The following is a 27,472-nucleotide window of genomic DNA, read 5'->3' as shown; positions in this document are numbered from 1 at the left end:
CTATTTGAACACATTTGACCACATGAGCGTTTACACTACAAAAGCAATCGGGTCAAATGTGTTTTTAACTACCTCTGAAAGTGGTCCAAAGTGGACAAGCTCAAAACGTTTTAGACCCAGTTTACGCCTTTTTAACATCGTCCACTTGTGATCCGATCGATCCAAAACGCATCTTAATACCAGGTGTAAACAGGGCTCTTGTCACAGTGCAATTAATCATTTAAGTATTGAGTAATATTAAATATCAACATGTACTTATTATAGGGTTCGGGTTTGCTTTAGTTTGCATAATTTAAAGTTATTACTGTGAGCTGTCTAGCAAGATTAAGATTTTCTGGGAAAACCACATAAATGTTAGCCTATTTCTCACACAAAGCTATATTATAAGTTTTAATGCACAAGTTGTAATAAACTAATTATTATTAAAATCACTGAGACCTCAATTTGCAATTATAAAGAGAAAATAGGTCATCACAAACATTATGCTTATATTATTATCATCTGATAACCACACCAAAAAATGTCCATTAACAACAAATTGAACAAATGACACCTGACTGTACTTAATAAACTACTTTATATTTTGTTTATTCTTGCGATTAGTATTCATATTTAGTGTGAATCTTCTGTGTTTTTCTCCTCGGTCTCTTTGTTCTGCTGTGTACAGTCGAGTCTCGCTCTCACATACAGTGTTTGTTCTTTGTGTAAATGTTATCTCTGATCATGCAGTGCGTTTTATCTCGCAAATGAAACAGTTCTCATGATAAGGTCTACATTTCTTTCATTTTATGCATGCAAATTATCAATTTACTTCTTAGATGGGTGCTGGTTTTACAGCTGTGGTTGTACCAAGATTTCACTCAGACAACTGGAAGTTCAGGGAATGTCGAACTTACAAGCTTTGAAAATGTTAAGAGAACAAGCAAAAAATAATAAAATAAAGGTAATTTATTCGCCACTAACAAGACCAAACCAAACATAATATTTATAACAGGCTTCTGAAACATTTCAGCTCTGCTCCCCGTCCCTCATTGATCAGGGAGCTAAAAGTGAAAATGAAATCAAATTCTGCTTAATTATTCAGTATTAAAGATTATTTACTATTAAAGATTTCTTTTTTTCTGTACAATAAACTAAATACAATTTTAATGCACACTCCGGATCATATTCTTCCAAAATGTCCAAACATTTTAATACATTTCCACCGCCTCTCATGTCGTTTCGTAACAGTTCTGTTTAGTTTCAGTGTGTTTTAGATCGGTTCTCCCTGCGCTCAATTGCCTGTGTTCTTGATCCTTGTTTTTTTTCCTATCGTTTTGGTTGTTAATTATTTCTACACCTGTTTTGTTTTCCATTGATTACTCTCCCTATGTATTTAAACCCTTAGTTCTTTATCTTTCGATAACATTAAGTTGTAAGTGTGCAGTTCTTCTGCGTTCCTAGTGTTTATTATTGTTCCTAGTGTCTGGATTTCACTGCCACAAACCCCTGACAGTGTGCATTTCTTTTTCTGGTGGAATACAAAACAGGATATTTGAAGAACGTTGCGAACCGAACAACATTCAACCCCATTGACTTCCATTATATCTAAAACCCACTGCTCAAAATATCTTCTTTCATGTTCGCCAGGAGAAAGAATGTCAGTCCCACTAAAGTGTCTTTAACTAATATACATGTACCAGTCCACTATGTAACATTTAAATTGGTCATTTTATAAAATGCACTTACTGTGTACATACAAGTTTTTACACTGAACTTATATTAAAAAAATACCTGCACATAATTACAGCTGTAGTTCATTTATGTAATTACATCTATTGAGCCTTTAACTTTTAAGCCTCTCTTAAACCAATACCGGATCCACCTCAATAGCAGCAATTCAACATCAACACAATATGTACATTGTATACCTAACAATTATTATTATTATGTAAGCACATAGTAGTTAAAGACACCTAAAATATAAAGTGAGACAATGCGTTTTTGAAAGGACATGAGGGTTAGGTGGACATGACAGAACTCCTTTAATTTCACTAATGTTATGAATCCCTCATACTTTTCAGCCCCTGTCCTCCAAACACGTGACTCCGTTCTGCTAAGTATAGCCCACTTTGACAATCCAATCAATTCCCTAATGGATAAAATCCCACTGTTAGATTTTCAGAAATACATCTGTAGTTACCTAATGACATAATGTGCCCTTTTGGGTTTATTATCATTTTTTCTTACAGCACAAGCGCACATGTGCATTGGCTCACACACACACACCTGTTAGTGTGAGTGCGCTGGCCTGACTGAGCAGTAATGATATCTACTTTGATGGGTGAGCTGGATGGGCTGCACACTCTAAAGTGCCCCTGGGGGAGCCAATAGATAAATCAGTTTAAGCCCTGGACCCCATTTAAAAAGGCTTTGGCAGGTTAATGTGATATCCACTCCAATACATTATACCAGCCTCTCATTCAGGTAAATAGGCACTTACTCTGGCCTGACCCACACTCTCTGCTATCCAATTGTGTTTATTTCATTAGCTCATCCGTACAGAGTTTCCAATGACACAGGATTTCAATTGATCCTGGGCTGAAAATGACGGCTGGCATCAGGTGGCTCTGATGCGTTTAGGAAATAGAAGGTGTCTGATGTGCAATGACTTATGGGTGACGCTCAAGTGGCTCTGTGGCGATGCGGATGGATTTGGATCAGGTTGGCGTGTAGGTTTGGATTGTCGTGGCATTCCTATGGGTGACTGTGAACAGGGTTTGAAATGAACCCCTGCCAAATGCGGGTAAAAATCAACTGTGGCGGGAAACGCTGTCAAATCACGAGCCGATTTGGCGGGTTACTTATATTTGCTCACTTTGCTGGGGAAGTTCGTATAAGCCAAATCTGCACAGATTTATCACAAATACTCAACTCGTGAGTCATCATGATATATTAAATACAGCGTATTGTGCAGAATCTGCACACATGGCTTACTTGAACACACACGTCACTACGCAACAAATAACGGCACGCTTGTTCGTTTGCAAGCGAAGATTAAAAAGCATTTCATTAACAGAAAAGACATTATTATTTTCCAACATCCTACATTTTTTATGTTCATTGATCTGTCCTCCTAAAACAAACTATTGGTGATGAGGATGAAACAGGAAAGGAGGAGATGCAGGATGACAGGATTTTGTTAGAATAAGAAATGAATGTATGAAATCCAAATTTGATAATATATATTTATATTTCTAAAAGCTGTGATATAGTTAATCTGGTTAATTTAATTTTTGGCTAGTAAAAGTTCTGAATTTCCGATAACTTAAAAAAAAATTGTGAGTGAAAAAGTTCATTTCAAATCCTGATTGTCAAGGGTTCGACGACTGTTTACAACCTTAATCATTGATACTGTATGTTAGCTGCACACCTAGACAGCATTTATTGGCATTATGTCTGCCTTATACTGTACCTCATTATGGACAAAAAGGCAGCATCACATACTGTAAATCCTTTGTTCATAAGGCGATCTCACAAATTAATAGACAAACTTGAAAGTGACAACGTTAATGTTCCTCATTAACTCTTTCATTTGGGTAAAAAAATGTTTAAGGAAATGTATCATCATAAGTCGAATTGTACAAAATGATTGTACCTTTTTGATATAAGTGACCTTTATAGTGATTCAAATCAAAGACATAGAAAACATCTGTCGTTTAAAGGGGTCATATAATGGTACATGCACTTTTTCAAGTTGATTGTACTGAAATGTGTGTTGGCAGTGCCTGTACACAACCATCATAAAATGATAAAAAATCCATCCAGTGTTTTTGTTTTAATCTCCTTATATGTTTTCCCCTGCCTCAAATCGAGCCGTTCGACCATGTGACGTCACACAGTCGGAAGCCCCTCCCACGATTGTTGATTGACAGGAGTGTTTCAACACAGACCCGCCCTCGCTCATGAGCGAGCTGTCAATCATAGTCTGCGCGGACCGGCGCGGTCATTGTTGATATGCTGGAGCACTGTCTATGAGCAGAATGGCGTCTAAGCGATTGTGGTGTTCTGTTCTTGGGTGCAATAACGAACACAGCAGTCATGATGTTCCTAAATCCGAACCGCTGAAGACGCAGTGGCTGAGTTTGTTTTCGAAGGGAATATTCCCCACGAGCAACGTCAATGCTCTCATGTTTGCGCGAATCATTTCTCACCAGACTGCTTTATAAACGAGGGTCAGTCTAAAGCTGGATTTGCTAAGAAGCTGCTCATGAAAAAAGGATCGGTACCAGATATTCGTGTTCCTGCTGAATCTCCAGAAGAACTGAAGTGAGTGTAACGTGTTATTAAACTTTATATTATTATATTAATCTTTGCAAATCGCTAGCTACACGCTTCACAATGAATGCGTCTAAGGTTTACACTCAGGGTACATTACGGCATGTTTTCTATGTATGACGTTCTCAATATAATTCATAATCCCACGTTTATACTGAACAACGCGTTATGGTTATTGTGTTATTGTGTTACAAACGGTGTACGCACAGAACAGAGGGGCGGAGTCAGCAAAGCTCATTATCATTTAAAGGCATATGCACTGAAACGGCGTGCTGAAAACAGAGCTGTTTTTGACCAGGTAAAATAAGTGTTTTCTTACAATACTAATGAGAATTTTTAATTAAAGTATATTACAAACTTTTAATTTAGACCCTAAAGAATCATATTAGCTTGTACAAAAATGGCATTATATGACCCCTTTAAGTGAAACATGTATCGTCTTTTCCTCCAGAACTCCTTATGGGAACACGTATGTGGAGTAATAAGAGGAAGAAAATGTCCCGATGCCTTGACGTTTTTGTGACAGGTGCGGTTTCACTGAGACACGTGCTCATCTGCGGGTCCCACAACTGCTCTGTCTGTCACTACACATGCGAAATAATCGCCCCGTCACAGAGATAACGTAAAATAGTTTCCAGCTCACTAATATTTGGATCAATTTGATCCTTTCACAGCTTTCCGTAGGTCTGTGTGTTTTTCTGAGTTTGACATTGCTCATTTTTTGAAGTCAACAATACCATAGTAAACATAAATCCCACACACATCTGCACTGTACCTCTGAACCCGGCGGCTGAACACGGGTATGAAGCGTGTCTGTAGGGGGAGGGTCCGTCAGTCCAGCGCTTTCCCAAGCTCTGAATATATATTGAATATTTGAATATTGTAGGCACTCGTTTGCATCCAAATGAGTTCTGCTTGTCTGGGTGATGGACAATTTCAACTTGACCCCTGTCTCTTTGTATGCAACCTACAGTTTACTGTCAAAAGCGTCTCATTGTCTTCAGCTCATTTTTCTGCATACCTCTGGCAACCCCACATTTCTCAGTGTCTTGAAAGTATGGATTTCGTCTGTAAACATTGAATTTTATACCCCAGTCACACTATCGTCTGGGTGAAGTCACCTCCGTTCTATTGTTTAAAAGCTTCATTCAGAAGCCATTTATGTAAAGAGATATGTGGGAAAAATCTGCCTTTGTTAGAAAATCTGTTGCAAATAAGCAATCTGAGAGTCGAAGACCATTCATTAGAGCACTGCCAAAAATGACTTTCTTAGTACAAATCAGGACAAATATCTAAACATTCTTAAATCAAGATATGTTTGGTTGAGAAACAAAATGACTTTGATACATTGAGTGATTTTATGCTGAAAAAGAGATGTATGCCAAAGGGGTCAGAAAAATAATCTAGTTCCCTATCGGTCAGTCACTACAACGTAGGTCAGACTGACCAATAGGAATCTCGCTAGAGAGGCCAATCTACTTCGAGTGAAACTAAAACAAGCCAATGCACATTGGCATGCAATCATTTGCATCAGCTGCGCGTCCTCGTCAGCGCGGGTATTTAACAGCAGCTGTTATGATTGCACGCTAGCTTTTTGCTTCGGAGCCAAACGCTTCATGTTAAACCTACAGAGTGTTACTAAGCGAGCCTCTTCTTTGGACCTCTCCTTCCCGGTGCGGGCGTTACAGCACGGCAGCGCGAACAGTCGTCTTTTTCTCTCTCCTGTCTGTGGTATTGAGCAAACCAAAAAGCTGTTGTAACAGCTGGTAAGGTGCGCCGTACGAGCGCTCAAAAGCTGTTTTCACAGCTGGTAAGACAGCGAGAGAGAGAGAGAGAGATCGCGCACAGACAGGTGCACATTCCTGTCTGTGTTCGCAGTGACTGTTCCCCTGCGTGTTTCAGCACCAGTGAGAGCAGTCCCTAAAAGAGCTTACACAAATAGAGAGCGTCTTTTAAAAAGAAAAAGATGACTTTCTATTTGTGTGTTTCTGGATGCGGTCGTTACCTGGGCTCACAGGATGGTCACAAACGCTGCCTCGTGTGTCTGGGCATTGAACACGCTGAGGCAGCGTTTGTGGATGAGTCATGTACCCATTGTGGGAAGATGACCATCGCGGAGCTACGGTCGAGACTCCTGTTCCTGCAAAGGGGCGGAGTCCCCGTGCCTCTGCCTCGTTCCAATCCTCCTCAGAGGGTTGCTTCGGGCGGGGGCGCGGGTGACCTGAGGATCACGGTGAGCGCGTCTCCTTCGGGGAACCAACCCCCTAGGAGCCCTCACCCCTCTCATGCTCCGCAGCCAGTTGAGCTTCCATTGGAGAAAGCTGGACCATCCTCGAGGTGTGTACCGGTTGTCTCCTTTGGGGCTCCCAGTGACCAGATGTCGATCGCTGCATCGGAGGGTGGGTCAGACTTCTCTGCGGACGACGACTCGGCACCGCTGCCTCCTTCGGGGGTGCCAGCGGTGCCTGAGACGGACCCGGAGATGATGGCCATGCTCTCCCGGGCCGCCAACGGGGTCGGGCTCGTGTGGAATCCTCCACCGTGTCCCGAACCCTCGAGGTTGGATGATTGGTATCTCGGGGTGGCGCGCGCTGGTTCTCAGCAACCCACCCCAGTGCCTTTCTTCCCGGAAGTGCATGAGGAGCTTACGGGAACGTGGACGGCACCTTTTACTGCCAGAAACCGTTCCGGTGGCTCCTCCTCCCTCACCACCCTTGATGGCGGGGCAGCTAAGGGATACACGCGCATCCCGCCAGTGGAACGGGCCGTTGCTATGCAACTGTGCCCTAACTCCACTTGGCGTGGAGAACCGTGTCTCCCTTCCCGGGCCTGTAAGTACTCGTCGGATTTAACCGGCAAGGCTTACAAGGCCTGTGGGGAAGCTGCCTCTGCCATGCACGCCATGGCGTTGCTGCAGGTCCATCAGGCCAAGGCACTGAAGGACCTGCACGAGGGTGGTCATGATCCCCAAGTTCTTCAGGAACTTCGCATCGCGACGGACCTCGCGCTTCGTGCGACGAAGGTGACCGCGCGGTCGGTGGGTCGTGCGATGTCCACCATGGTGGTCCAGGAACGCCATCTCTGGCTGTGTCTGGCTGACATGAGGGAGTCTGACAAACTCCGGTTTCTCAACTCCCCTGTGTCCCAGACCGGCCTCTTCGGCGACGCGGTCGAGAACTTCGCCCAGCAGTTCTCGGCTGTACAAAAGCAGACGGAGGCCATCAAACACATCCTGCCGCGGCGGCCAGCTGCTGCCTCCACCCCGCCGCCCGCGGCACCTCAGTCTGCTCGTCGCCGAGGGCGTCCGCCTGCGTCTGCCCCTGCTCCCGTGCCACAGCAGCAGCCTCCACCTAAGCGGCGCCGTGGAGCCAGTCGCAGGCAGGGCGCCCCGCCCATCCAGGCCCCCGCCAAGAGGGGCGGCAAAGCCAGGGGTAAGCGGCCCTAGGACGGGCGACCCGGAGATGGAAGGGACTGCTCTCCAGGAGACGATGACTGCATCGCTCCCTCCCCCGGAAGAGGGCCGGGTGGAAAATCCTGTGTTTCGTTTTGTTTGTGTTCCGCCGCTGGCCTCAAAACCAGCGGTACCCAAATTTTCAATAAAAGAGCAGTTTCTACCATCTCTGGGTCCGAAGAGGACCCGGAGAGCAGTGGGAGGACAGAATCCTCACCACTCTCATCCGCCTCCTCTGTCGCCAGTGAGCAGCAGTGTGCAGTTCGAGAACGCCACCGAGCCGCCTCCTGCACCTCCTGCCCCGTGGAACCAGGTAAGTGCTGCACAGCACACACAGACCCTGCTACGGGCCGCCTCCCAGAGAGAGCCTCCCGAGCCACGTCCCTGTGTTCCACCTCGCTGCCCCACTCCGGGTACGCCTACAGTCCCTTTGGTCCCGCTTGCACGGTCTCTGAGAGCCTGGTTAGCGCTCCCCAGTCCGTCTCGCTGGCTCATTCGGACCATCAGGCTCGGCTATGCGATTCAGTTCGCCCGGCGTCCCCCCAAGTTTCGGGCCATCCACTCCACTACAGTGAGAGCAGCCGATGCCCATGTCTTGCGTGCGGAGATCGCAGTCCTACTGGCGAAGGACGCGATAGAGCCGGTCCCTCCAGCCGATATGAGGTCAGGGCACTACAGTCCCTACTTCATTGTACCCAAGAAAGGTGGTGGGTTACGACCGATCTTGGATCTGCGAGTTTTGAATCGGAGCCTCCACAAGCTACCGTTCAAAATGCTCACGCAGAGACGCATTTTCGGATGCATCCGTCCCCAAGATTGGTTTGCAGCGATCGACCTGAAGGACGCGTACTTTCATGTCTCGATTCTTCCTCGACACAGGCCGTTTCTGCGCTTTGCGTTCGAGGGTCGAGCATATCAGTACAAGGTCCTGCCCTTCGGGCTGTCCCTGTCTCCCCGTGTCTTCACGAAAGTCACGGAGGGGGCCCTTGTTCCCATGAGAGAACAGGGCGTTCGCCTCCTCAACTATCTCGACGACTGGCTTATACTAGCACACTCTCGAGATCAGTTATGCGAACACAGGGACCTCGTGCTCACGCACCTCAGCCAGTTGGGCCTTCAGGTCAACTGGGAAAAGAGCAAACTCGCCCCTGTGCAGAGGATCTCTTTTCTCGGTATGGAGTTGGATTCGGTCGCACAGACAGCGCGCCTCACAGAGCAGCGCGCTCAGTCGGTGCTGAACTGCTTGAACACGTTCAAAGGCAGGACAGCGGTCCCACTGAAATTTTTTCAGAGGCTCCTGGGGCATATGGCAGCGGCAGCAGCGGTAACTCCGCTCGGCTTGCTTCATATGAGACCGCTTCAGCACTGGCTTCACGGCCGAGTCCCGAGATGGGCGTGGCATCATGGCACTCACCGGGTGGCAATCACACCGGCCTGCCGCCAGACCTTCAGCCCGTGGTCAGACCTCTCGTTCCTTCGGGCAGGAGTCCCCTTGGAACAGGTCTCCAGGCATGCTGTGGTTTTCACAGATGCCTCTGCCACCGGCTGGGGTGCCACGTACAACGGGCATGCAGTGTCAGGGGTGTGGACGGCTCCCCAACTGCATTGGCACATCAATTGCCTCGAGTTGCTAGCAGTACATCTCGCTCTGAGCCGCCTGAAAAGGCCGCTACGGGGCAGGGACGTGCTGGTCCGTACGGACAACACTGCGACCGTGGCGTACATCAACCGACAAGGTGGTCTACGCTCCCGTCGCATGTCGCAACTCGCCCGCCATCTCCTCCTCTGGAGTCAGAAGCGTCTGAGGTCGCTTCGAGCCATGTATGTCCCTGGCGTGCTCAACCGTGTGGCCGACGAGCTATCACGAGCTGTGCTTCCGGGAGAATGGCGACTCCACCCCCAGGTGGTTCAGCTGATCTGGAGAGAGTTCGGAGAGGCTCAGGTAGACCTGTTTGCCTCTTCAGAGACCTCCCACTGCCAGCTGTTTTACTCCCTGACCGAGGGAACACTCGGCACGGACGCACTGGCACACAGCTGGCCCCGGGGCCTCCGCAAATATGCGTTTCCCCCAGTGAGCCTACTTGCACAGACACTGTGCAAAGTCAGGGAGGACGAGGAGCAGGTCCTTCTGGTGGCTCCCTATTGGCCCACCTGGACTTGGTTCCCAGAACTCATGCTCCTTGGGACAGTCCCTCCCTGGCCCATTCCTCTGAGGAAGGATCTTCTGACTCAGAGACGGGGCACCCTATGGCACCCGCGTCCAGACCACTGGAAACTCCATGTCTGGTCCCTGGACGGGACGCGGAGGTTCTAGGTGACTTACCCCCTGAGGTACTTAACACCATCACTTCAGCACGGGCGCCGTCCACGAGACGTGTTTACGCCCTGAAGTGGAACCTGTTCGTCGAGTGGTGTTCTTCTCGCCGAGAAGACCCCCGGAGATGTTCGATAGGGTCTGTGCTTTCCTTCTTGCAGCAAGGGTTGGAGCGAAGGCTGTCTCCCTCCACCCTCAAAGTACATGCTGCAGCTATTTCAGCTTATCACGACCACGTAGATGGCAAAACAGTGGGGAAGCACGACCTGGTCGTCAGGTTTCTTAGGGGGGCGAGACGATTAAATCCTCCTCGACCCCCCTCCATACTCTCTTGGGATCTTCCCCTGGTGCTTCGAGCACTTCAGGATGTTCCCTTTGAGCCTCTGCAGTCAGTAGACTTAAAGCTCCTTTCCATGAAGACTTTGCTACTGGTTGCACTGGCCTCTGTCAAGAGGGTAGGAGACCTGCACGCATTTTCGGTCGACGAATCGTGCCTAGAGTTCGGGCCGGGTGACAACCATGTGGTATTAAGACCCCGGCCTGGCTATGTGCCCAAGGTTCCTACCACTCCCTTCAAAAACCAGGTAGTGAACCTGCAAGCGCTGCCTTTGGAGGAGGCAGACCCAGCCCTGGCTTTGCTCTGTCCCGTTCGCGCTCTGCGTATGTACGTGGACAGAACTCAAAGCATCAGGACCTCAGACCAGCTCTTTGTCTGTTATGGAGGCCAGCAGAGGGGAAAGGCTGTCTCCAAGCAGAGGATGGCCCACTGGATAGTGGATGCCATCGCCTTGGCTTACCAAGCTCAAGGCGTGCCCTGCCCGCTCAGGTTGCATGCACACTCCACGAGAGGCGTTGCATCCTCCTGGGCGCTGGCACGTGGCTCCTCGCTAACAGATATCTGTAGAGCTGCGGGCTGGGCGACACCTAACACGTTCGCTAGATATTATAGCCTACGTGTAGAGCCGGTCTCCTCCCGTGTTCTCACCCTAAACGGGTAGAAGCACCGAGAGGCCCGGCTCTGTCGGCTTGCTGCACCCTACTGTGCACCCTTATTGCTCCAGAGTGAAAAACCTGTTGAGTCCTCCAAAAACCCCTCGGCCCGGACATGGCGGAGCGTCCAGGTGCCAGGCCTTTATCCGCTGAATCCTTGAGAACCGGATCTGGGCTGGGTTCCATATGTGTGACCCTACGGGGATCCCATATGTGTATATTTTCCACGGCTGCTCCTAACGGAAGCCCGTGTCTTTCCCTTGGGCTAAGTCACCCACTATCTCATATGTAGTACAGCCTTCGGGCTAGTCCATATGTATTCCCCACATAACTCCTTGAAGTAAGTGGCTTCCGCAGCGTCCTCCTTCCTAACTGAAGGGCACGCTTTCCCAGTGTTATCCAATAATCTCACTGTATGGGTTATTACGGAACAACAGTGACAGATACACTCTGTGTGTAGCCTCCTCCTATCGTCCTTCTAGGCAAGAAGGTGTAGAGGCTTGCATGGGGCGCTGGATGGGGTGCAGCAGCTGTGGCGCTTTGGTAGGGATTCCTATTGGTCAGTCTGACCTACGTTGTAGTGACTGACCGATAGGGAACGTCTCGGTTACATATGGTAACCCTCGTTCCCTGAGGGAGGGAACGGAGACGTAGGTCCCGTCGCCACATCTGCTGCCGCCCGCTGGGGCGGCCAGCTTTTTCAGGTTTGGCTCCTCAGCAAAAAACTAGCGTGCAATCATAACAGCTGCTGTTAAATACCCGCGCTGACGAGGACGCGCAGCTGATGCAAATGATTGCATGCCAATGTGCATTGGCTTGTTTTAGTTTCACTCGAAGTAGATTGGCCTCTCTAGCGAGATTCCTATTGGTCAGTCTGACCTACGTCTCCGTTCCCTCCCTCAGGGAACGAGGGTTACCATATGTAACCGAGACGTTTTCCCTTTGAATCAAGTTCATTTGACTCACTCCATTGACACATATTTTTCTTGTTTTGGTTTTATTTATATATCTTTTTTCCCCCTGAAAATAAACAAGTAATTTTGCTTCTTAAGTAAGTCTTTCTTGTTTTAATTGTAATTGGTAAGTCAACTAGGCACATACGTTCTGTCATTTAAATATATATTATAATAGTTAATTTTTCTTTACATAAATTTAATTACCCCTCACAATATTTTTTTTTCTTTTTTTTTTTACAATTCTTTATTCTATCCCCTGTCCTCCTTACCTGAGCTTCTTTGACACATGGTACACAGTATAATAATATAACAATACCAAGAAACACTTCATCACGAGTCAAACACATAGCCTACTCAACACACAGAGAACAGTTTACACTCTCACATTAAAGGGACAGTTCACCCTAAACGATCATTAATGAATCCTTTACTCTCACTAGTGTTGTTATGCCCTTCTTTCTTTTTCAGACCACCTGCGCTCGTCCATATAATGGCAGTGAATAGCGTCAAGCTTTAAAAAAGACACAGAAGTATCAGAGAATGATCCCGTGTGACACGCGTCTCATAATCCAAGTGTTCCTGGGGTTATACGATAGGCTTTAGTGAAAAACAAACAGAAATTGAATGCATTATTTTGCCCTTGGCCGTTGGTGTTCTGTCTTCAGAAGTTATACGACACGTGTCGCATCGGATCATTCTGTGATACTTTTGCATCTATTTTAAAGCTTGATGCTCGTTGCTATTCACTGCCATTATATGCATGAGCACGAGTTGGACATGTTTTTGTTTTTTCTTTCGCGGTCTGAAAAAGAAATAAGTAAATGATGACTTAATTTTCATTTTAGGGTGAAGGATCCCTTTAACATCCAGACCCAGGCAGATCCAACAGGCACAAAGATGCAATGCAGTCGGTGGATTAATCTGGTGACTGCTAGTCTATGACAGGCTCCATAACCTGCTGGTGTGTGTGTGTGTGTGTGTGTGTGTGTGTGTGTGTGTGTGTGTGTGTGTGTGTGTCTGTGTGTTTGTTCAACTGAAGCCTCTTCAAATGACTTCACCAATCACTTGTGAGAGCAGAGTGTATTTGAAAGCAATTGGCTTCTCAAATGAGAAATATAAAGATACCAATATTATGCATGGAGTTATTTTGGACTCTCAGAGGGCCACTAAAGAAGTAATTCCCCTCGGATGGAGATACCCGGTAACTAATATGAATGCAAATTGGATTAAACGCCTGCATTAGTGTCTGATAAACAATTTACGTTGCCAAGTGTTCAGAAGGGATGTGACGTTTCTACTTGAGCTCTCATTTTTGATAGACTGTGTGATGAAATTCACCTCTGTACTTTTACTGAAAGACTTAGGACTTAACATTTTATATGAATGCTTTAGAAATGCTTTCTTACTGGTTTATAACATTTTGTCTTTTCATATGATGTAGCAACCAAAGTTAAAGTACATTATTTACTCATAATTAATTCTATAAAACCGATAGTTCCGACTTTCTAATGATGATTCACATTTAAAACCGTTGTAAAATTCCAGTAAACACATCTGTACACACACAACAGTTGACATCTACTGTGAATGCTCCAAGTTGGTATGTTATTACCATAAAATACAACTTTTTCTTCAATCTATTATAAGGCATTATGATATATATAGGCAGCTCACTCGTTTTTGAAGCTGCTATGGATCATAGTGAGATTGAATGATTGATTTACTCTTTGGCTGTGTGTGTGAGAGTGTGTATTCTTTATAGTTTAATGAGAACACAAATGTGTATAATGACATGGGTATTACAACGTAAACATGGTTTTCAAGGACACTTCCTTCCCACTTCCCGTAAACCACATATACAAGTGTGTGTGTGTGTGTGTGTGTTTGAGGGGTCTAATTAAAGGATAAGAGGCTTGTCTATGGTTTACTGAGAGGGCAGCTCATTGTTTGGGCTCTTCTTGAAGCATTACATGCTAAGAGTTGTAGAATTAAGGTCTCTCACACTCCTTAGAAATGTGATTTCCTCTTTCAGTGAAGGCTTCAGCATTAAGATTTAATGGGATGTTATTTGAGAATAGTCAGCACATATAAGGCATTTGAGTATAAAGTTACTAAGTAACATTTGTCTATGACTATTGCACGGCGATGTTTGCACTTCCGCCAATAGTTGCCACTCACTAGACATGCTGTAAATTAGTGGAAGTGTTTTGTTTATAATATTAATTGATCTATTTGTATAGTTGACATACATACATACATCTATACATATACATCTAATTATTTTTATTAGTATTATTAGTTAGGTATTGCTATTGCTGTTGTTGTGTAGTGATCAGATTATTTTATTTTTGTAATTAATTAAAAAACTTCACTTCATTGCTATGGAAATTAAGCAAAATATGTGTTAAAAAACTTTAAATGACACCTAAAAAAGCACTTAAAATGTACACATTTTCATATACATTCAAATATTTTTTTTTCCTGTTGGAATAAACTTTGATGTACTATGTAGACAGGTCATGTATAATTCAGTGGATTTGTAAATATCACAATAATAAATAAGTGATTGTTTGAGTTGGACATACCAAAAATAAATAAATAATAATAATTAAATGCACGTGTGAACGGTCCTTAATGGTCAGAGCGAGGGTGGAAAAGGGCATGACAACTAAATGATGACTTCATTGGTGGAAGAGACCTTGGAGAACTTTGTAAGTGGACTTCAGGGATAAATAAATGCTGTAAAAGTGTAGAGTTTGTAAAGGTTTAGGAGCGATTGTGTGTCTCTGTAGGGTGTTTAGCAGTAGACTCGGGCGCAGGCGTCTACAGGACGTGAGCTGCTATTATGACATCCTTTCAGGTGTGATGTGAAAAGCGAGTGGTAACACACGGAACATTTCAGCGGAGCTCGAGGTAAAACTGCTCTCAATGTGCCAGACTCATGCTGCGATGTCATCGCATATTTAGCGTTGCAATTTTAAAAAGTTGAGTTTAGTAACTCGGAGGCTCACCCGGAGTCGTCGCCTGTCAGAAACGCGTTCGCTTTCGCTCTCCACTCTGCCTGTCAAGGTGCGCGGAAATCACAGCGTTGTTTATTCTCTTTGATTTGTCACAGATGTATGCAGCGCAGTTGACACAAGATTCTCTTGTTATTTTACATTCAACATCCTCCCCCCAAGTTTATCTCTCCCCTGTTCTCATTTGAGCAATTCAGTTGACTCTTGGATCTTAAAATGTGTGAAGAGTCTTTAGAAGTGTAACGCTGCATGATCATCAGAGATAGTCGTTATGACAGTGTTCCAGTTGTCGTTCACACCACTGTTCACTCCATGATACTGATCAAAACCAGCAAAGTGAAGCTTTAGTTTTCTTCTCGCCAGTACATGAATACTTGTACAAAGTTAATTAGGCCTCAGACTGAACATGTCCGCAGAGTTTTTAGAGGCTTTTTGACAGGTCTGTTAAAGGACAGCAATAAAGAAGGTGGGAGAGAAATGTTTCTTCGTAACTTTAGATGTACTTTATCTCAACGAACGGTGTGTGCATGCTGCTTGGATGAACCAAAATAGTATGAAGATGAAAAGTGTACAGGCAATGCATTTGGATGTTTTAGAGACAAATGCAGTTGCGGTGAAAAGAAACTATTACCCTTTTGTCCCTGTAATCAATGACACATTAATCAGGGCTTTAACTCGTGGGGGTCCCAGCACACTTTCATTTCACAAACTATCTATAGACCTAATCCCTATACATATGATCGTGAAATTAAATTATAAACATGCCCAATTACTGATTGTTGCTCTCAAGGTCAAGGTCTGTCTAGTTAGGCCTGAGTCTGGAGTCTGGGGTGGGATCGGTTTGGTCAACTAGAAGACATGGAGAGTGTTTGGGAAACTGGTGGATGTTTTGCAATTCCCCAAAAATACTTTTACCTTTAACCAGGTAAATTTCACAAACCTGAACACATATTTGTATATAGAAAACTAAGCCTATTTTAGAAACATAAAAAAAAAAATTTGCATTGGGACATAATCGTGAAATTTGAGTATACAGTTACACCCCACTTCAACTCTCATTAAAATGGAAAGATAAAATGTATATACAATACCGTTCCATAGTAGGGGGTCCCTAATTTTTTTTAATGTTTTCGAAAGAAGTCTCATATACTGACCAAGGGTGAATTTATTTTAATTACAATAATATTATGAAAGTAATATTGTATAACTGTAATCTTGTAAAATATTATTACAATTTAAATATCTGTTTTTTTGTTTTAATATGTTTAAATTGTAATTTATTCCTGTGATCAAAGGTGAATTATCTTCAGTGTCACATGATCCTTCAGAATTTTTTTGTGTGGAAGTATGCGAGTTTTACTGAATTTAATTATTGATTTTTAAAAAAAATTTTTTTTTTTATAATTGTATCCAGACAAGTTCGCACTATATTGAGATTACATTAAAATTTGGCAGGTAAATGTGTTTATTTTCATGAAATAATGTCACAATGTTTTTTTTTTTTTTTCAATTTTGAATCCTCTTATAGTTACTTTAAATGTAATTATCAATCAACTTTATTCTGATTGCTGTCAGTGAGAGGGCTAGGCTGTTTATAGTGTAAATTGTTTAAATATGTGGCATTATTATGTAAAGATGCGGCAGTAGTGTTTCTCAAGAGTAATTACCTGAACTAAACTGATTGATGTGTCTCTTTTATTGGCTTGAGTGTGTGCTTTACTGGTGGAGGAGAGTGTTTTTTAAAACGGTTTGTGTGATGAGAGTGTTTCAGTAATGAGGTCCCATGGGACTCTCACCGGGTAATTACAGTCTCTATGAGATATTAAACTGTTTCCTGTGTCTTTTTGTTGGGCTTTAATTGCATGCAACAAGTAATGCAAGTCTTTTCATTCTTTTCCATGGCACAAACAGATGTAAGTCGCATTATGTCTGCAAAAGAATTGTTTTATATGATAAATAGCTTCACATAAGGGAATTTTAAGAGACTTCATAGAGAGCTGAAAGATTATACGTTTTATTGAAATTGATCGCTGAAATGTGTTTCATCTTGAGGGACTGTGTTGATGTGTTGGGCAATCACACTATTTTTGTACTATTCTTGTTTGAATATATAAATTTGAACTGTTAACACCTAAGCTGATAATTCAAAGTAAGCACCTAAGCAGTATAATTCGACGGTATTTTGAATTATTTTAATACAAATGTATTATCTTAGGTTTACGGAGCAACTATAGGGACATGGTAATAATGGTAAAAACATTAAATGGGAGGACAAATTATATTTCGATGCTTTTTGCCTTTTCTTACAAAACTTTTACCTTTTCCCAAGAAACTTTGTGCTCGCAATTTTTTTTTTGTGATGGAAACAATATGAGGTGAGAGAAATAACATCTTGGTTACGACTGTAATCCTGGTTCCCTGAGAATGGAACGAGATACTGCATCTGATGATGATGATGCTATGGGAATGCCTCTGCATGATTGCATCTGAAGCACATGTGTAATCACTCATTGGTGGAAGGTCATCCCTTGACTCATGACGTTGTAACCAGCAAGCTATAAAGGATACCCGGACCAAACATCAACTTTTTGATTGGCTGAAGTACCTCACAGGCATGCAGGAAGTATGGCAATTCGAAGCAGCATCTCATCTCCCTTCTAAGGGAACCAGAGTTACGTCAGAGGCTTTCTAAGCAAAACCCCATTCGTCAGTCAATCACCTTCGAGTTCTTACAAAACGAGCTAATGTCAAGGAAATGCCATGGGTCTGCGGAATTTGCATAGCGAACATTCCCATCTCTGAGCCCTCAGAGGCCGCGGATGGCAGTGTGTGCACTCCGCCTCGCCACTCTCGTCCCCCTCTTTTGCCAGACCCCTGTCAGAGTAGACTCCTCCTCCTTCCCTGGCCTCCTCTGTCAGGACGTGGCATATGACCGTGCCCCCACACCGGGACACTCCACCTCCCATTCTGCCTCGCTGCCCCATCGTGGGTACGTCTGTGGTTCACATGACCCTGCTGGTTCAGTTTTTGGAGCTTCCCAATCTGTCCCGCTGGCTCGCGAGAACCATCAGGCTCGGCTATGCGATTCAGTTCGCACGGTCTCCTCCTCCCCGCTAATAGACCTGCACGTCTTGTACCAAACCCTTCACAGGCTTCCTTCAAAATGTTGACTGCCTAATGCATTTTCGAATGTGTTCGTCCGTTGGATTGGTCTGCAGCGATCGACCTGAAGGACGTGTACTTTCATGTCTCCATTCTTCCTTGACTCCATTCTTCGGTTTGCTTTCGAGGCACAGGCATACCAGTACACGGTTCTCCCATTCGGGAGGCATGGGCATGGCAACCAGGCATGCTCCGAGTACCAGTTACTCGGGCCTGCCGTCAGATTTTCACGCCGTGGTCGAACCTCTCCTTTCTACGGGCCCGAGTACCCTTAGAACGTGTTTCCAGGCATGTTGTTGTCTCAACAAATGCCTCCACCACGTGCTGGGGTGCCATGTGCAAGCGACAAGCTGCTGCGGGCTCCTGGACAGGACCCCAGCGCCTTCTGCATGTAAATTGCCTCGAGTTGCTGGCAGTAAGGTTCGTTCTGCAATGCTTCCCGGCGTTGCTCAAGGTCTAACACGTACTAGTCCGGACAGACAACATGGCCACAGTAGCGTACATCAACCGTCAAGGTGGTCTATGCCGTATGTCGCAACTTGCCCGCCATCTCCTTATATGGAGTCAGAAGCGTCTGAGGTCGCTTTGTGCCGTTCATATTCTGGGAGAACTGAACCGTGCAGCCGACGAGCTCTCACGGTTTCAGCCTCTTCCGGGGGAATGGAGACTCCATCCCCAGTTGGTTCAGCTGATTTGGAAACAGTTTGGCGACGCACAGGTAGATCTGTTTGCCTCCCACAACTCTTCCCATTGCAGCCTGTTTTATTCCCTGACTTATCCCCTCCGCACGGATGCACTGGTGCACAGCTGGCCGCGGGGCCTCCGCAAGTATGCGTTTCCCCCAGTGAGCCTTCTTGCACAGAGTCTGTGCAAGATCAGGGAGGACGAGGAGCAGGTCATTTTGGTTGCACCTCACTGGCCCACCCAGACTTGGCTCTCCGAACTGGTGCTCCTCGCGATAGCCCCTCCCTGGCCAAATCCTCTGAGGAATGATCGCCCTCGTCCCGATCTATGGAACCTACATGTGTGGCTTCTGGACGGTGGCTACCATCATTTTGACGCTAGGGCCCTGTCTACTCGACATGGCTATGCGTTGAAGTGGAACCTCTTCGTCACCTGGTGCTCTTCTTGCCGAGAAGACCCCAGAAAATGCCCGATCAGTGTCATGCTTTCCTTCCTGCAAGATGGGTTGGAGCAAAGGCTGTCTCCCTCCACCCTCAAAGTGTATGTTGCCGCTATCGCCACACACTACGATGCAGTTGAAGGTAAGTCTTTGGGGAAGCATGACCTGGTCATCAGGTTCCTGAGGGGGGCAAGGAGACTAAATCCTCCTCGCTCTCCTCTCATACCCTCTTGGGACCTCGCAGTGGTCTTATCTGCCCTGCAGAGAGCTCCCTTTGAGCCTTTGCAATCATTTGAGCTTAAGATCCTGTCTATGAAGACAGCGCTCCTGGTTGCATTGGCCTCCATCAAGAGGGTTGGGGACCTGCAGGCATTTTCGGTTGACGAAGCATGCCTGTAATTCGGGCCGGCTAATTCTCACGTGACCCTGATACCCCGGCCTGGATACGTGCCCAAGGTTCCCACCACTCCCTTTCTAGATCAGGTGGTGAACCTGCAAGCGCTGCCCCTGGAGGAGGCAGACCCAGCCTTGGCACTGCTCTGTCCAGTACGCACCCTCTGTGCCTATGTAGACAGAACGCAGTGTTTCAGGACCTCAGACCAGCTCTTTGTCTGTTTTGGTGGGAAGCTGAAGGGAAAGGCTCTCTCCAAGCAAAGGTTTTCTCACTGGATAGTGGACAGGGATGGAAATTAACTTTTTTGTCCACCGGCCACTGTGGCTGGTGGATTTCAAAATCTACCAGCCACTCAATGTTTTTACCAGCCACTTTCTTGTTTTTAACCGACAATGTGTAATTGCATTTGAAAATTAATACTACAAGAATACTTAAGCAGTTTATTTAATCTCAAGTCTCAATGAAATACTGACATTTTCTCTTTCTCTCACCCTCGGCCTCATCCACCTAATCTGTCATTTATTTTTGTTTTGATGATAATTTGAGCCAGCCTCCAAAAGTAATTAACCTGTCCTGTGATTTTTTTTCTCTCTCACACAACACTCTCCAGACACGGATTTATGAGCTATAGTATGTTGGTTGCCTTTACATTAGAATAATATTTAATATAATCTAGATATGAAATGGAATAAATAGCATTCAATACAAAATGAATATGTCTCATATATTGAAATCAAGTTTTATGTGATAAAATATTTGCTTTGTTGTGCATTAGAACCACATCAGGCATTTAGTACAAAATAATTTATTGAAGCATCCAGATACTTCACCACGTGACAGCAGCTAGGCTCCTGATTGGTTAACGCGGCGCGAATTGACGCCAAAGTTCAGATTTTTCAACTCGGGCGGCAGACGCGAATTCGCGTCAAACGCGTGAATGCACAAAAGCACTCAATAAAATCATGCGCGCGGAACGCGTCAGACGCTCGAACTTGCCGCACGAATGAGGCGTATTCGCATCTACCACGGCGCGCTCTACACCTCATTCGCGCCGTAGGAATTTTTTACGCGCGTAACGCGTCTTTGCATTGACTTAACAATGAAATCACTCGCGCCAGACGCTCTATTCTCGTCTGGTGTGAACGCACCATGATGTTTTCTCTGCAGACCTCTACGCCTGCGATGTAACGCCACATTTTTGTTTGAAGGTGTGCCTCCTCTAAAAGTGTCCGCCGTCCGGGTGAAACAGTATGCAATTTTTTTGATTTACCCGCCACGGTGGCCGGTAGGTGAAGCGAGTTTACCCGCCACAACACAAAATCACCCGCATTTGGCTGGTGGCGGGTGCTAATTTCCATCCCTGATAGTGGACCAGCAGCAAGGTCGACCTTGTCCCCTTGGGGTCTGGGCACACTCCACTCGGAGTGTGGCCTCCTCTTGGGCTTTAGCGCATGTGGCCTCGCTAACAGACGTCTGCAGAGCTGACACCTAACACATTCACGAGATTCTACAATCTCCGAGTGGAGCCAGTGTCATTTAGTGTACTTGCTTCAAGTAGCCGGTAACTAGGATCTGCTCAGGGTCATCGCTTGCTCGCCATTCCACTCCTTGGACTGGATACATGCAATATTCTCCTCAGGTGAGTTTCTCCGAGAAGCCCTGAGTTTCTCCAGCATGCCTGCTGCAGCTTTCGTGTTGGCTAGGTACCTCCATGTGCATGGTTCCCCCCCCCCCGTGGGCGACCCCCACGCGTGTATTTCCCCTGTAAGCATCTCCCGAGCGTGTGTCTTTCCCTTGGCAAGCCACCTTGTCACCCCTGGGGTTGAAAGATTCCACCCTGATGGCTGGATACCCCAGTGTTATCCATTTGTAGCCCGCTCGCGGGTCATATGTGTATTCTGTAAGTCCTCCCTTCGGGCAGGCATTGTGTTGCATATTTCCACTTAGATATGCTTCCCAGTGTACCTTGGTATTCCTGTGTTAAGTAGGAGTCCTTTGTCCATACTAGTCTCACGACAGGGAGCTCAGACTTACGCAGGGCACTGGAAGACAGCCGAGGTGGCGTGATTAGACTGGAAACCCCATTCGTCAGTTACTGGCGTAACTCGGAGTGACTCAACGAAAGGGAACATCTCGGTTACGTATGTAACCCTTGTTCCCTGAGGAGGTAACGGAGATGTTACGTCTCCCTGCCACTTCCGCTGTACCGCTGGAACCGCCTGAGTTCAGTCTCGGCTCCTCAGCAGGAAAACGTAACTGCATTTTGCCAGCGTACCTCCTTATTTACCCACGAGGGTTCCCTCCTCCGTTCCCTCCTCAGGGGGTTAGTAACCGAGACGTTACAGTTGTAACCGAGATGTTTCCTTTCGATGGAACTCTTGCATAATTTACAGGCCTTAGCCTTATAGCACCACATAGGAAACAAGACACCAACTGGTTTCTCCCGAATGATTCATCACCCAAAGGTTCATGGTAAGCCACAATGGCCACCACATACACCTTCAGAGTGGAGGGGGACAGTCCAGCAGAAAAATAATCCTAAAAGAACTTCAACACTGAACCAACTGGGCAGTTTATAGGGTTCAACCAGTGTTCTCTGAGCCATGAAGTGAAGACTCTCCACTTCAAGGCGTAAAGTCTCCTCGTGGAGGGAGCTCTAGGGTTTAAGATGGTCTCAACAACCTCAGTCGAGAGACCAGAATACACGAGTTGGTCCCCCTCAGGGGCCAAACCCACAGTTTCCATAACTCTGGCTGGGGGTGAAAGATTTACCCCCAGCCTGGGAAATGAGTTCCTCTCTGATGGGAATCTCCCAGGGAGGCAGTAGAGGAGAGACATCAGGTCCGATAACCATACTCAGCTCAGCCAGAAGAGGGCTACTACCAGTAGACGAACCCGTCCTGGCAAACTCTCTAGAAATGCGTACAGATGCAGCTTGGGTCACTTATGCACCAGAGCCTGCGGAGCTGGATGCATGAGGGAGAACCAAAGCAGCCAGTGCAGTGCGTCGTTTCCACTGATGTGAACAGATCCCTTTCTGTGCCGAACCTTCCCCAAATCATCTCCACCATCTCAGGGTGGAGTCTTTATTTTTTCTAGCTTATGAATGATGACAACACTATCAGCCTCTCAGAATCCACCTTGGTTAAAAGAGCTCAAGCATTTAAAGCTGCAGACGACAACATTTCAGCGCACGCTTACAATACACAGAACAATATTGTCTGCTGATTTAGACGCTAATATAGTTATCCTTATTCTTATCTTTATTGTTATTGTTCTTTCTTGGTGTGAACGGGCCTGAACAGACATGAACCACTAATTCAGATTTGATTAATTTAGTGACATAGTTTCAATGTTGCTGACATTTTGAATGTGTATGTGTGTATTTCAGGTCTCATCAGACCAGGTGGAGGACATACATTTTTCTGTGAAGCATGAGGACATGGTGCGCACCGATTCCAGTCGCAATGCGAGTCCCAGTGAGGGCACTGAACTCAGCAGCAGTGACCTGCTGTCCTTAAAGAGTGACACCCTATCTCTGATCAGTGAAACGGCCATCTCATGCAAAGTTAGCACTACACACACACACACACACAGTGTTTTATTTATTTTAAACCAATTACCTCTACTATCCAAATAGCTTCACACTAACAACCAATTCTCTCACTGACGACGTCTATGCCTTTTCCATTACATTGATTTCTGATTCTGACTGATCGAACTCCCGTTGCACGTGTCTCCCGCTATTCTAATTAGCATTAGCAGTTTCATCTTCGTGATCTCTTTTGATCAGAAACACCATCAGCTTTACTCGTGGATATGGAAAAGGAAAATATGCTTGACTGTGTTTTTGACAATTTGGTGATATTAACTTGGCGAAATAAATGATTTTGAACTTAAGAAAGCTGATAAAAATATATATTTATAAAACGGTTAGTTCCAATCCTTGATTCTGATTGGTCAATAGCTGTGTTTTATTCACGATAAAACACGGCTATGACCGCTTCACCCAACGGTTCTATGTATCACTGCACAACACCCCTAGCAACCACTCTTGACAACTTGCAACTTGGCAATCACATGCTTGATCTCATTGATATTGTTCATTAGTGTAGTAGAGTATAGATCGAGTAAGCGAGTGTACCTGCATTTACAGTAGACATAGCATTTTCCTTTAGGTCAGTCCTATATTCATAATAAAACAAATCTGTTTGAATGTCCGCTGCGATATCTTGGCCTTTTAACAGTGAAGGGGTTTTCCCTTGCCGATAGTTATCTGTCAGTTGCGTCTTCCTTCTCCGTGATCACAAGTTTGAGTCCTTTCAATGTAAAAGTCTTCTCTACTGACTGACTCACTCACAAAGACAGCCTTTGCCGCCATCTATTGGCGAAATAACGTATGTAACTTCTGTTGCTGTTTACGACCAGGGACTATTTTTTTCCAGCGGAAGGAAGGCTTTTAGTGATTTTACTTCATTAAAGTTGCATAGATACATATTGTTCGGCTTTAATATTTGTATTGTGTGGAAACCGTTTTATAAAAGCAATAAGGTACTCGAGGCTAGTGCTGTATCGTGAATAAGTCACGGCTGAAGGGGTTGCAGGAGGCACTACAGCACAGCCTCTCATACCTTATTGCTTACATAGGCCTATATGCTGAGGGCCAATAGAAAAACATAACCTCCAAATACATCTGCATAACCGCTCTAGCTGTCCCAAATGGCGCACTTCATGCGGACTTTCGGTCTCGCGGACTTAAATTGCGCGTGCTCGCCAAGTCTACGAGTCCGTAGGCCGTCCCATTTAGCATTTTAGCGCTCTGAAGTGTGCTCAGCAGCGCCCCCTTTGTACCCTTGAAGCGGTCTTCCGCGAAGCCCGCATAGATGCAGGCTCCACGCACTTTAACTACCCAGGAATCCTTGCGGAAGGCCAATCAGAAGACGGATAGGAGGAGATTTCGCTCACGGACAATTGTTAACATGGCTGAGAAGAAAATATTTAAGTGTAATTATCATTACGGTTTTCATGACAAGTTTATACAAACATTATGATCATCGACCAGTGGTTGATGTCTCAAACATAGGCTAATAATAGCGAGCTGAATAATACGATCGCATTATGATTCATTAAATAAATAGAACAGAATGTCAGGGCTTTACTGAGTCATATGTAAACACAACAACAATAGGCAGCATATTTCCCCGAACCTGTAGCTCCTGTCTATAACAACAATCAGACCGTCTTCCTGTTTCCGGCGTGACGACCGAGTCTGTCCCAAAAACACCTCTCAATGCGCCCTCGCGAACTCGCGCTAAGGGCCCTATAGGTCTGCACTACATGACATCACCGAAGTGTGGACTCTGAGGAAGTCCACAAGTCCGGAGTGTGCCATTTGGGACAGGGCCTCTGTCTCTCACACGCAGGCACTGATCTTTAAAAACAAATGCTGGAATGCAAAAATCCCAAATCTTAGCAACATCCTAACAACCTCCTAGCAGCCTCTCAGTACACTCTTGTAACTCCCTGGCAAAGTGGCAATCACCCACAAAATTAAATTCTGATGGTGAGTTTGTAATGGGTAAGCACATATTCTTCAGAAAATCTAAAAATCTAGTTCTCTTCAGTGTCACTGTTTTATTTGATCAAACAGCATATGCTCATCATTACATACTCAAGTGCATCTCTGGCCTTGGCTCATCATGTTTTCTCAGCTTGTCTTTTGTAATCCTCTTAGAGGCTCCTGCTTGCCCTGGCTCAGTGAATGTCTTAACCGTACAGTGAGTATGGTAACCCTACTGATGAGGTCAGCCCGGCCTGCCCTCCTGTGTCAGATCTTAGCACGTTTTTAGACCTCTTGATTTGGGTTGATCCCATGGTGCTGGGTTGACACACAGCCGGCTACAGCTTTAAGCATGGTTTGTTTGTTTGTTGCCTTCTATGGTGTCATACACTCTAATTAGGGGACAAGCTTGAAGGAATCTTCTGGGTTCAAGTTAAGTTCAGCTTTTTGGATAGCATGTAGCTTAATCTATATCATTTTTTTTGTATTATTATTTTTTTTTTTTTTTACAAAATGATACTACAAAATTTGCTAAATGACTTACTAAATTACAAAATTTATGACTATGAGTATTTATTACTAAATAATATTAAAGTATTTGCTTTTATTTTTACATTATTCGTTTTAATTTTAATTTTAGTTTACATTTTAGTAATTTTGCTTTTGTCATTTTTATTATTGTTTTTATTTAATATTTTTATTTTTTTTCAGTTAGTTGCCAAGGTATTTTTTTTATTTTTTGTATTGTCGTAGGTCAAAATCTTGAGTCTTTGATCGTCTAGGTTGACCCGTTCAGTGACGGTGAATTTTTAAGCGAACAGTGTGTGGTGTGTGTTAGTACACTCATAAAAACCTGTTTCCGAAATCCATCAGTCATATTAGTTTTTCAGTGCATGCTAGCCATGAGAGCAGTCACATTGTGGGAGTTTTGGGAGATTTCATCGGAGTCTAAAGGCCTGGGTATACTTTACAGGCATGGAACGCGGGCGGCCGAAGTATCATTTTTGCAGTGAATCTTAAGCCCAATACTTCGGCTGCCCGCATTCGATGACTGATGGATTTCAGAAGCAGTTTTCTATGAGTGTACACACACACACACACTGTTCGAAATCTTGCAGTGCCACAGAGCATAACTCGCATTATCACATCATATTTGTCCCAAATCATTGTTAATGTACATAATGTTTTATATCAATATAATATGAAATATCATAAAGTAGATTAATGGCACTCATTAACGGCACTTAATTATACATTTTATCACACTTTATATAGTCTATCTCTTTATGATCACATCGTACAATCTGTTATTATCCTTTTTTGTCTTCTAATTGCATTATCTTAAAAGATTAAAACAAATTGTACAGTGTATTGCTGTACCGGTCTCGTTCTGTTTTGGTTTCGTCTTTAGTTTCCTGTTCTGCTTTGCCTGAATTCTGTTTGCTAGTTCATTTCTATGGGGTCTGATTGGATTATGTTCACCTGTTGTTTATTTAGTTCTGTGTATTTTAAGCCCTTAGTTTCCTCTGTTCATTGTTCAGTCTCGTTTTTGTTGGAAGTTGTTTTGTTCAATGTGTTTGATTCCTGTATTTTCCAAGTGAAGACTTTGTTATTGTATTTCCTGTGCCGTGCGATTATTACAGCCACCAGCAACTCGGAACAATAGCAGGCTTTACATAGGAAAACGTCTTGTAATGCGATGACATCCACGATGACATCCCCACTAACATCCTGCTGAAAGACAATATTATGACCGCCGTGGTAGTAATCTAGGCTGAAACAACATATATTCTTCCTTTATCCTGTGATTTCATGCTTATCAAAGCTTGACCTCACTGCCACTTCTAGTAGAAAGAAGTTATGTTTTTTTTTTTACCATTCCAGATCAATGGCCTAAACCGGCGACTCCATTAAACTGTTGGTGTCAGGTAGAGCCAAGTATTTTTCTCTTAACAAAAACATCTGTGTTTTGCCATGCCACCTTCAATACACATAATATGTAAGAGATAACACATTACCAAATGAGAAAATGGCCCTACTTAAATGACTAGCCAGGAAACCGTTGTTGCTCGCCTCTTTGAACAAGTGTAGTGAGAGGTTTTCGGGTAATTCCACTGACCTTGCATGCCGTTCTCACTTTGACAATGCCAGGGAACAGTGTGGGGCAAGAGATCTTTCTCTCACAGGC

The 27,472-nt window shown here is 44.8% G+C and overlaps 1 protein-coding gene across 1 annotated transcript in view; it reads left to right on the top strand.

Annotated features, from left to right (window-relative positions):
• The window catches only part of LOC130080384 (uncharacterized), a 132,056-nt gene that overhangs the window by 10,446 nt on the left and 94,138 nt on the right, over positions 1–27,472 (top strand). The window contains exon 4 of the mRNA XM_056245737.1: positions 23,116–23,292. Within this exon, the coding sequence (XP_056101712.1) occupies positions 23,116–23,292 (177 nt within the window). The remainder of the gene's footprint in view (positions 1–23,115; positions 23,293–27,472) is intronic.

This window comes from Rhinichthys klamathensis, unplaced genomic scaffold, assembly GCF_029890125.1.
Source record: "Rhinichthys klamathensis goyatoka isolate OS25496 unplaced genomic scaffold, OSU_Roscu_1.1 h1tg000033l_1, whole genome shotgun sequence".
Classification (NCBI taxonomy): Eukaryota; Metazoa; Chordata; class Actinopteri; order Cypriniformes; family Leuciscidae; genus Rhinichthys; species Rhinichthys klamathensis.
The sequence above is the reverse complement of the archived record's forward strand: the minus strand, read 5'-3'. Positions and strand labels throughout refer to the sequence as shown.